The 12,099-nt window shown below is 36.2% G+C and overlaps 1 protein-coding gene across 1 annotated transcript; it reads left to right on the top strand.

The window, feature by feature from the left end:
- Positions 1-846: 846 nt before the first annotated feature.
- Positions 847-6,039, top strand: LOC131850012 (uncharacterized). The gene has a single exon (XM_059200161.1). The coding sequence runs from the start codon at positions 847-849 to the stop codon at positions 6,037-6,039; it is 5,193 nt and encodes a 1,730-aa protein (XP_059056144.1).
- Positions 6,040-12,099: the final 6,060 nt, after the last annotated feature.

Here is a 12,099-nt window from a genome sequence, read left to right as displayed (position 1 = left end):
ATATATCTCACAATGATTATCTGTAGAATGCAAATGTTGTTTACGTAATTTAGTTCCGAAATGAATACTAGATGGCGCTGTTAGATTTCTGAAACTCGATATTATTTCGTTTTCATCGATTGATATACACAATTGTAAAATTTTATTATTCAGTATTTTGTAACACCATTTTTTGATATCATTATACTCTTTCCCTCGTATGTGGTGTTTCATTTCGAGGTTTTTGGGCTGTCTGAATATCGCGGCGCGGACGTCTTCATTTGGTCCTTCGACAGCCGGATTCTAAAAAAAAAAATCGCGTTCGCTTAGTATATCGCGTCGTAGTGTTTAGACAGTGAAAAGGTAAAGTGAAGAAAAGTGACAAAAGTGGATAAGTGAAGAAAAAGTAAAAGTGACAAAAGTGGATAAGTGAAGAAAATGTGAAAGTGACAAAGGACTTTGGACTTTAAAGAACAGTGAGTACAAAATAATTAAAAGTGGAACTTAGTGAATTAAAAGTAACTTTGTAGTGAAAAATTTAGTAGACATTCCTAAAAACTTTAAAATTTAATAATCCTAAAAACTTGCAATTTGAATACTCCTAAAAACATTGAATAATTTCTTCTAATCAAATAGAAAAATTTGATACTCCTAATAACTTTAGAAATTTGAGTGTTTTGGAACTTTGAAATATTTGCAATATTTTATTAACTTGTAACCATACGCATCTGTCAGAGACTTAGAATAATTCGTGTTGCATTGCAAGGACTTTAAAATATACTGTTTAAATGACATTTTGTGTTTTCTCTGATTAGTAAATTGTTTCTGTGAATACTTTATTTGGACTTTATTTTGTGATAATTTAACATGGCGAATTTAATTAAAACACAAATTGAATTACATAAACAATTAGACAAGGCTTTAAAAAACTTTAAGAAAACACCTAAAGCTAGACTGACGGAAACATACGCTCAAGTAAAATTAGAATTGTTAGAAGATTTATGGAACAACTTTAAACAAAATCATCAAATATTAATGATAACCACTGAGATTAATATACATGAATCAGATTACATAAAGAATGAAATTTATGATTTAACTGAAGATATTTTTACTGCTGCTAAATGTGAGATGAAGGAGATTCTTAAGACATTTTGTTCACCTAATCCGACTTCAGATAGTAATCAGACCACGTCATCTCAGTCGAAAGCACCTACAGCTATGACTCCGGAATTAAAATTACCCCATATTAATATTCCCGTATTTACAGGAAAATATTCCGAGTGGATACCATTTCATGATTTATTTGTGTCGCTTATTCATCGAAATTCAGCACTTATGGACGTACAAAAACTACATTATCTTAAGTCTAGTCTGAGTGGAGAAGCAGCAACATTATTAAAACACATACCCATAAGTGAAGCTAATTATGAAGATGCGTGGGTGATATTACAAAAGCGATATAATAATAAACGATTTATCGTCACATCTATTCTAAAAAGATTACTGTCACAAAAGTCGCTATCTACAGAATCAGCAGGAACTATTAAAAACCTGCTTGACACAACAAATGAATGTCTAAGTGCATTGAACAATATTGGAGTATACACCTTGAGTTGGGATGCAATTCTAGTTCACCTAACTGTCACTAAATTAGATCCAGAATCTATCCGTTTATGGGAACAACAAATCAGTCTAGAAGACGACGGTAATAGCTTGCCGACATTTAAACAATTATGCAGCTACCTTGAGTCACGTTTTCGCACTCTTGAGATGTTGGAATCCACAAAGACCATGTCCAGACCTAGTACAAGGCAGAACACCTTTCACACGACATTCAAAAGTAGTTGTAAATATTGTCACGGGAATCACTTTATATATCAATGCAAAGAATTTGCCCACCTTACATATACTGATCGCAAACGCTTCGTGGAACAGAACAGATTATGCTACAACTGTTTGATTCCGTATCATACCGTTGACAAATGCAAACAAAGGTCTACATGTCGGAGATGTGGTAAGAAACACCATTCACTTATTCACCCCGAAGGAAACACCTCAGATCATCTTTCTCCAGATGCAGGAGGAAGTTCACACATACGAGATAATAGACAAGCTGAAGTAGCTACAACACCAGTCGAACACAATGTAGCGGCCCATTACGCGGACCAGGAAATGACCAAAAATGTGCTGTTGGCCACAGCATTGGTTAAAATTCATACAACAAATGGGACTACATATTCTTTGCGTGCTCTGATAGACCCGGGATCCGAAGGTTCATTTATAACGGAGTCCGCTGCACAGTTCCTTGGATTAAAGAAAACTACAGTCAGATGCACAATTAATGGACTGGGCGACAATGACAAAGCAAGTCTCACATCCACTAGCATGGTTACATTCGTTGCACAATCGAGATATGATTCAAACTTCACTGTACCAGTACAGGCGTTTGTTTTGAAGTCGATTACTCGGGCACTACCTGCTCAACGAATACGCGAACAGAACTGGCTACATCTGCACAACTTGGATTTAGCAGATCCATACTTTGACACACCTGGGAAGGTTGATATCCTGTTGAGTGCAGAAATTTACAGTGAGATCCTGAAAGAAGGATTAAGAAAAGGCCCCCGTGGTACCATTATAGCGCAAAATACATACCTCGGGTGGATTTTGTTAGGCCGGTTGCACAATGAGGAGACTATACAAAGCTACAAAATCACGACTAGTATGCATCTAACAATTGAGGATAATTTACTACAAAAATTTTGGGAGATGGAATCTGATTCTAAACATGAGAAGATTCTTACTGAAGAGGAGAGTCGATGTGAGAAAATGTATGAGGAGACTTATACTAGAGATAAAAGTGGTAGATTTATAGTACGCCTACCATTTAAAGAAGCAAATCCACCTTGTCAATATGGATCATCGAGAGATATAGCTGAAGGACGACTGATACAATTGGAGAAGAGATTTACAAAAGATTCTGATTTAATGAAACAATACAGTCATGTCATGAAGGAGTACCTAAATTTAGATTTTATGGAAGAGATAGTTGAGGAACATGATCGACAGATACCAACAGCTGTTTATATACCTCATCATGCCGTGATTAATCCGAAAAAGACGACAGTGAGAGTTGTAATGGATGCTTCGTGTAAATACAAAAACGGAACTTCACTCAATGATAGTCTCATGGTTGGTCCTCGTCTTCAACCAGATTTACGCCACATCATTCTACGATGGCGATACCACAAGATCTGTTTAGTGGCCGACATTACAAAAATGTATTTGCAAATTAAAGTTGACGAAGCAAGTTCAAATTATCAACGCCTCCTTTGGAGAAACAATTCTACTGAAGACATTAAACATTATAGAATGACCAGAGTCACTTTCGGTACTGCCAGTGCTCCTTATTTAGCGACAAAAACACTGCATCAGCTTGCAAAGGAGGAGACGAATAAGTATCCCTTGGCCTCAAAAATTACAACTACAGATTTTTATATGGACGACTTATTATCAGGTGCAGATACAATAGAAACCGCTAAAAAGATTTATGATGAGATGAATGGATTAATGGCTGCTGGCAAGTTTCAGTTACAGAAGTGGAATACTAATGATACAGAGCTTCTAAGTTATATGAGAAAAGCAGATGATGAAGTTACTGAGTTAGAGTTTCAACTGGAAGGTACAATTAAAACATTAGGAATAGTATGGGACAGAACAAAAGATGAGTTTCAGTATTCAGTAGATATTCCAGATATATCATCTCCAGTGACAAAAAGATCTATTGCACGAGATGTAGCCAAATTATTTGATCCAATGGGATGGCTTGCGCCAGTTATCATCATTGGTAAGATATTTTTGCAGAAGCTATGGCTTACTGGTGTAACCTGGGACCAAGAAGTGCCTAGTGACTTGGCATATAATTGGCTCAAGTTCAGAGAAGAATTACACTGTTTATCTGATATTACTGTAGAGAGATGGTTAAATACAACTAGTTTAGATACAAAACTAGAACTTTATGGATTCTCAGATGCCTCCACTGTAGCATACGGGGCAGTAGTGTATGCAAGAGTTACAGATTCTACCCATAAAATCCATATTCATTTAATTTCAGCTCGCACTAAGGTGGCTCCTGTAAAAACTATATCGTTGCCACGTTTGGAGTTATGTGGAGCGGTCTTATTAACACGTCTGCTTATTGAGATTGCAGAACATTTGAATGTACCAAGACAGCACATTTATGCATACACTGACTCGAACGTCGTATTATCTTGGCTACAGAAACATCCAAGCACATGGAAGACATTTGTGGCAAATAGGACATCTGAGATAATAACCTCATTACCTGGTCATCATTGGTTTCATGTACCATCCAAGGAGAACCCTGCTGATCTAGCATCTCGAGGAGTTACTGCATCTAAGTTAAAGAAAGAGACATTATGGTGGAAAGGGCCAGAATGGCTGAGAAGAGATACTATACCACATATGATAACCCTACCAGATTTGAAAGAAGGAGAAATAGAACAAAGACCGGTAAAAGTATTTACAACACAGATAGAGAATAACTTTTCAGAAATATTTACACGATTTTCTACAGTGACAAGACTACAGAGAGTAATAGCACTTTGTAAACGTTTCGGACAGATAAGGATAAACAAATTCCCAAAATATGTAACAGCTGAAGAATTAGACAATGCATTGAAAGCATGCATCCTTATATGTCAGCAAGAAGAATTTTCTAAGGATATAGCGAGTATTAAGGACAGTAAAGCTGTAAAACAATACAGCAATCTGCGATCTCTTAGTCCATTTTTAGATAAAAACGGCATATTAAGAGTCGGAGGTCGTTTACGACACGCTAATATTCCTGAAGAAGCGAAACATCAGATAATTTTGCCCGATTGTCATTATTTATCCAAACTAATTATCGCAAATGCACATAAAAAAACTTTACATGGGGGTCCAACTCTCATGCTAAGTTTCTTGAGACAGAATTACTGGATTCTCGGTGTCAAGAGAATGATTAAGCAAGAAGTGCATAGATGTGTTATCTGTGCCAGACACCGTGCAACTATTGGTACACAATTAATGGCCGATCTACCTCCCCAAAGAGTAACACCCACAAGACCCTTTTTGCATAGCGGAGTTGATTTTGCTGGACCTGTGGACTTGCGTATATCTAAGGGTCGAGGTTGTAAAACGTCTAAGGGTTATCTATGTATATTTATTTGCATGGCAACAAAGGCCATTCACATTGAAATTGTAAGCAGTTTAGAGAGTGTCGATTTTATCGCTGCGTTCAAAAGATTTACCGCTCGACGAGGACACTGCCGTCACATGTGGAGCGACAATGCCACTAACTTTATCGCTGGTAACAAGGAGTTACGAGCCCTGTTAAAAGAACAATTGCGCGCTGTTAATGGAGAAATTTTAGACATGCTTGCTAGAGATGGCACTGAATGGCATAACATCCCACCAAATGCGCCCCATTTCGGAGGCATATGGGAAGCAAGCGTGCGCTCGATTAAATTTCACCTGAAGAGGATTCTTGGCAATACCACATTAACTTATGAGGAGATGGCTACGGTTACGGCTCAAGTTGAAGCCTGCTTAAATTCTCGACCCATTTCGCCAATTAGTGATGATATTAATGATTTACAACCTCTAACACCTGGTCATTTTTTGATAGGAGTACCACCTATTATAGTTCCGGAAAGATCGTACATCACAGATAATATAAACCGTTTAAATCGTTGGCAGTTAGTACAGAGAATGGTACAACATTTTTGGGACAGATGGACTCGCGAATATTTGAGCAGACTTCAACAGAGACCGAAATGGACAAAAAGACACAATAACGATATTAAAATAGGAGATCTCGTTATTGTAAAGGACGAAAATTTACCACCCGGGAAGTGGTCCCTTGCCAGAATCATTGATGTACATCCAGGAGACGACGGTTTGATTCGTGTTGTTAGTTTAAGATGTAGAAATTCTGTAATTAAGCGTCCACTCATCAAGATATGTCGCCTTCCAATAGACCCTTATGTTTCATAAAGATATTCATTAAAATTTAGATATACATTGCACGGTGGGCGGTTGTTGGAAGAACAGCATGTTCTTGGTGGGCGGAATGTTGAGGGCGCCACTATATCTAGTATGTATTAATTATAAATATAGTATCTGTATAATTAAATAGTACTGTTAGTATAAAAATAATGTAGCAAATAAGTTATATATCTCACAATGATTATCTGTAGAATGCAAATGTTGTTTACGTAATTTAGTTCCGAAATGAATACTAGATGGCGCTGTTAGATTTCTGAAACTCGATATTATTTCGTTTTCATCGATTGATATACACAATTGTAAAATTTTATTATTCAGTATTTTGTAACACCATTTTTTGATATCATTATACTCTTTCCCTCGTATGTGGTGTTTCATTTCGAGGTTTTTGGGCTGTCTGAATATCGCGGCGCGGACGTCTTCAATTACAGTGTAACAAGTAAGAGGCATGCGACAATCAACATAGAAATCGCTACGCACTCATTATTAATGTAATCAGATAATATTGTCAGTGCTATGGATTTAAAATTTTTCTACAGAAACATTATTATCGTTAACGAATTCTTCAATTTTATAGTAAGCTTTTTTGCAAAGGAAGTGTTTTATTTGATATTTAAATCTTTTTTCTGGCAGATTTATAACAGACTCAATGGACTCAATTCAAATTCAAAATATCTTTAATCATGTCAGGTCTATTAAAAACTCATATTTAACTTAAAATTCATAGCGCTGATAATGTTATCTGATTGAACGGAGATTAAGCGTAGCGGTTTCTGTGTTGTTTGGCGCATGCCTAATCCTTGTTAATGTAAATATAATAAAAACAATATTTATTTAAAAGAGCAATACACAAGTTTCTAACTCATTCTTCTTGTGATGAGGCTGCATTCCGAATGAGCGGTAGAATAAAAAAAATGACTATCCAAAAGTGTTTATATTAAGTTTATTTTAATGAAGATTATTTTTATTTCTATTACTCTTATGATATGTCAAATCTACCGTCAGTTCGGAATGATTTCGAGATGAGAAGAACTGACAAGAAACTCGGCTCGTATTCTTTTCAAATAAATGTTGAACATGTTTAAAATAGTCAATATTCATTTAAATTAAAACTTGGGAGAATAGAGTGACCACCAGCATATGCTATAGCAAAAACAAAAATCTAATCAGTGTTCGTAACCTGAACAGACCAGTCCCCACAAGCAGCACCCGTTCACGAGTATGACGTATGAGCCAGCCATCATTGTACTCAACCATACTCAACCATCGACCCGGCCCACCACGCCGCCACAAGTTTGAACTTTATAGCGAGCATGACTGTTTCAGGTTTTTCCACTACGTCAATTATATTATTTACAGCATAGGCTGTACCGATCACAGTTTTCACCCATTACAATATTAAATTTACATTATTTAATTTACAATATATCATTACAAAATTTATAATAAGTTTCTTTAATGTTATTGCATTATCCATGCCAATGGGAAAAATTATATACCTCATAACAAAAGTTAAAATTGTAATTAAGTCCACACATTGTTTTGTATTTTTGTATTTTACGTAACTAGTTAGCTTCAGTTTATATAGCTAATTATAGATATAATCAAAGTGAAATTAGTAATTTCAAGCTGAAATTATTACTCCGAGATTAATGTTTTACTAAATAATTCTATTTTGACTTACGGCTGTCGGGTAATAGTGACAGATTAACTCTGGGGACAATTTATCCGCTATATGCGTCAGGCGGGGGAAATATATCATGACCTAATTTTCACACAGACCTCAAGTTACTAACTTACGTTTCCTTTGCCTTGAGTGATATATTAAATGTTAATATCACTATACCAGTCAAGGCAAAATAGATAGTATGCGTTTTATTTTAAATATTATTATTCTACAGCAAACTCATTATTGGTATGATACTACTCCATACTATTGATTACTACTGTCTAAGACGTCAGGAGTTGTTATTTATAAATGTATGCAACCTCTATTATATCATTACACAGTATAAACAAAGTCGCTGTCGCTGTCTGTCCGTCCCTATATATGCTTAAATCTTTAAAACTACGCAACGGATTTTGTAGCGGTTTTTTTAACAGATAGAGTGATTCAAGAGGAAGGTTTATATGTATAATACAGGTACACTCGTGCGAAGCCGGGGCGAGTAGCTAGTAACTTTTAAAAAAATAACACTCGAATTTTAAATTTGTCATTAAGCTGAATCAATGCAGGGAAAATACCAACAGCTTTGCTAAATTGTATGATATCATTACACAGTATAAAACAAAGTCACTGTCGCTGTCTGTCCGTTCCTATGTATGCTTAAATCTTTAAAACTACGCAACGGATTTTGAAGCGAACAGATAGAGTGATTCAAGAGGAAGGTTTATATGTATAATACATGTACACTCGTGCGAAGCCGGGGCGAGTAGCTAGTATCTTTTAATAAAATAACACTCGAATTTTTAATTCTGAGCTGAATCAATGCAGGGAAAATACAAATCTTTTACATTAGTACAACATGTCTGTTTTATATTCACAAGAACAAAAGGATAGTACAAACAATTTCCTCATACTATTGAGAAAATTAATAAGGGAACGATTTGAAAATATAGTTCAAGATGACAAATAACAAAATAACGTTAATATACCTTCAAGATTTTAATCAGAGATGTACAGACAATAATAGCCTCGGTGGTTTAGTGGTAAAGGACACCGATTTTCTTCCGATGGTCGCGTGTTCGATTCCTCGCGGTTCCTCGGCACAAACATTTGTATTAATGAATATGATTGTTTGTATCGGTCTAAGTGTTTTCTATATATATTATGTATGTATTTACAAAAAATATATCTAAGTATTTGTAGCAATTGTCTAGTAACCATAATATAAGCTGTGCTTTGCTTGGGACTAGTTTGCGCAGGGAGCACTGCACCTATTTGAGAATGTTTTTTCATTATTAAAATTATTATTTCAGTTAGCTATAGAGTGGCTAGCTAGTTGTCTATCCCCGTTTTGTCTGAAGCTCATAAGTTTTTATGATCAATGAGATATGGTCTACAAATTTTGTAATCATTATATACTTACCCGGTAAAAGTCAGTGCAGAAAATTAGTATATTCACAAAATCGAACACCGCAACAGGAAATGCTCTTACTTATCTTTTCTTATCACAATCTTAAGATATAGCAAAGAAACCAAATTGAGAAAATGAAGCGATCTCATATAAATTGGCGTACGCTGATCTCACAAACTTCCTGGTCCCTTTTTGGTCAGTTGCAAAATTAAAGTGACCACACACGGCCCCAAAATCAGCGACATCGGATCAGTTGTAGACAGCGTAGGGCCCTTCAATAATTATGATTACATAAGTCATATTTGAAGCAGATACGTCTTACGTAATCGTAATCTTCTTAAATATATATAACTTAAAGGTGACTGACTGACGAAGTGATCTAATAACACACAGCCCAAACCACTGGACGGGATTGGGCTAAAATTTGGCATGTAGGTAGATGTTATGACGTAGGCATCGGCTAAGAAGGGATTTTGATTAATTCTACCCCCAAAGGGATAAAATAGGGGATGAAAGTTTGTATGAAACTTTGTCAATTTTAAACCGATCGGGCTAAGACTTTACATGCATAAAGCTACTATGGCGTAGGCATACCCTAAGAAAGGATTTTGATTAATTCCACCCCTAATGGATAAATTAACGCGAGCGAAGCCGCGAGCAAAAGCTAGTTATTAATAAAATGTTTTTTTAAGAACGAATACGCCCCTAAATCAGAGATGATATCGAGGCACTGGTGGAGAGCACTCTAGATTGTTTATGTAGTTTTTTTTGATATCTGGATGTGCAAATTAGCTGTTGACCCGACTCATAGTGAATAGAAAATAATGCTTAATAATAATAATAATGTATATAGACATGAACAGTACACAGTGTATATTTCCGAAATAATAACTAAAGATGTTGTCATATTTCGTATAACCTGTAATTTTAATGCCTCGTCTCACTCTTATATTGCTTACATAGCAAGCTACAAGAGAAGTAAAGTAGGTGAGATCGAGACATCGACGTAGACCAATTTATATACAGTCTCTTCAATTAGATTTTCAGAATATGAATATATCTGAAATATCATCCTGATCATCTAAATTAGTGGCGGTCCTCCACCGTGCGTTGTCCAGAATATAGTTTTTTCTTTTTGCCGAGCACAACCGTACTGTGGAATCACCCTCCAGCAACCCACCAGAACAGTGCGATTTCAGAGGAGCGAGAGGAGGTCCTCCCGCGTACACTTAGATTGTGGAATGAGCTTCCTGCCGAGGTTTTCCCACGAGACTACAGCATTGGGTTTTTCAATAAGGGTATTTTAAGGTTTCTTAAGGGTCGGCAACGAGCACGTGATATCCCTGGTGTTTCAGGAATTCATAGGCTACGGTGACCATTTACAATCAGATGGGCCGTGTGCTTAATTACTACCATCGTAGTATAAAACTAAATGATATATCGAACCGATACGATATTGAAACCATCAAGAAAAGAGCCTATTCCTTTATAAAAGGCTGGCAATGCACTAGCAATTCTCCTGGTATTGCGGGTGCTCATAGGCGGCGGTAATCACTTACCATAACGTGAGCCGTAAGCGCGTTTGTGATCTATGCTATAAAAGAAGATAGTCATAATAATTTGTATATTTGATCTGTTAATCTTGGAAGCAATCTTGGGTGCTCCCTGCTACTGCTCCGATATTGCCTCTGATTTTAGGTTCGTGTGTAGATGCTTTAGGATCAACAGAGATTGGAGCCGAAATATTTTCAGATGATGGTAATTTCAGACCTTTGTTGGGACCGGTTATGCGTCCCTGGTCACTTGTTTGAGGTAACCTGAACTTATTTACGTTTATGTACTGTATATAGTTGTTCTTTTTTTGAATATTTAATTGCTTTGTTTACGAATTATACTGAGATTATTTTACGGCCTCAGTGGTCTAGCGGTTTAGTACAACGCTATAATTTCAATGGTCGCAGGTTCGATTCATTATGATTGTTTGTATCGGCCTGGATGTTTCAGGTATCGATAGCATTCAGCAGTAACCATATACTGCCAGATGAGACGTATGTTTGTTTGGCATCGTAGTATAAAAAAAATAATATACAAAATATAATAATAATAATAATCTCTGGACAATTCTAGACTAGAACTAAAGCTTGTGTTATGGGTACTAGACAACGGATACGTATACATACATAGATATTTATTTTTTGTAAATACATACATAACATACATAGAAAACACCCAGACCGATACAAACAATCATACTCATGAAATCAATGCCGTGCGAGGAATCGAACCCGCGATCATTGGTCGTAAAGCGGTGTGCTAGACCGCTAGACCACCGAGGTCGTCAAAATATAAATATGTTATATTTTTTTTATTGGATTGTTTGGGCTACTGTCAGGTGCCTGTAGCATCTGTAGCACTGCGACCTACATAGATCTATTATGCTCGCCCTTATTCAGAGTTCGCTACCTTGGCCCGTCAGGGACAAGAATTGAAGGATATTCTTAGGAACGATGGTTTTTATCTCCTCGGGAAAGAGTAAACTTTCCAAAGGAGATATTTCGTGTATATATAATGTGTTCTAATAAATATCGTATTCATGAAGACTACAAGGAACCCTAATAAGTGCAGGGAAGATGCTAGGTATCAGCTATATAAAATTCACGTCACGCGTTCACCTCACTCTTATCTGAACTTCAGCCACGAGAAGCCTTTCACGAGCTCCATTGAAACTTTCGCAGTTTAAACACAGTACCATTGTTGTTAATATTGGTGTATTCGAGATGGTTTTACACAGTATCGCAGTAATGTAGAGCGTTTGCAAATTAGAATAGAATTGTCCGAATGTGTCGCCAATACAATTAAATTCTTGTCTATACATATAAAGAAAATTGGAGTGTCTGATTGTAATATTGAAATAACGGTTTTTTACTACATGCATATGAATATAAATAAGGTACATACACCAAAATAACAT

This window comes from Achroia grisella, unplaced genomic scaffold (assembly GCF_030625045.1).
Source record: "Achroia grisella isolate CSIRO2021 unplaced genomic scaffold, CSIRO_AGI_Agris_v1 utg1112, whole genome shotgun sequence".
NCBI classification, from domain to species: Eukaryota; Metazoa; Arthropoda; class Insecta; order Lepidoptera; family Pyralidae; genus Achroia; species Achroia grisella.
Note: the sequence above shows the minus strand (reverse complement) of the source record. Positions and strands in the feature narration are given on the sequence as shown.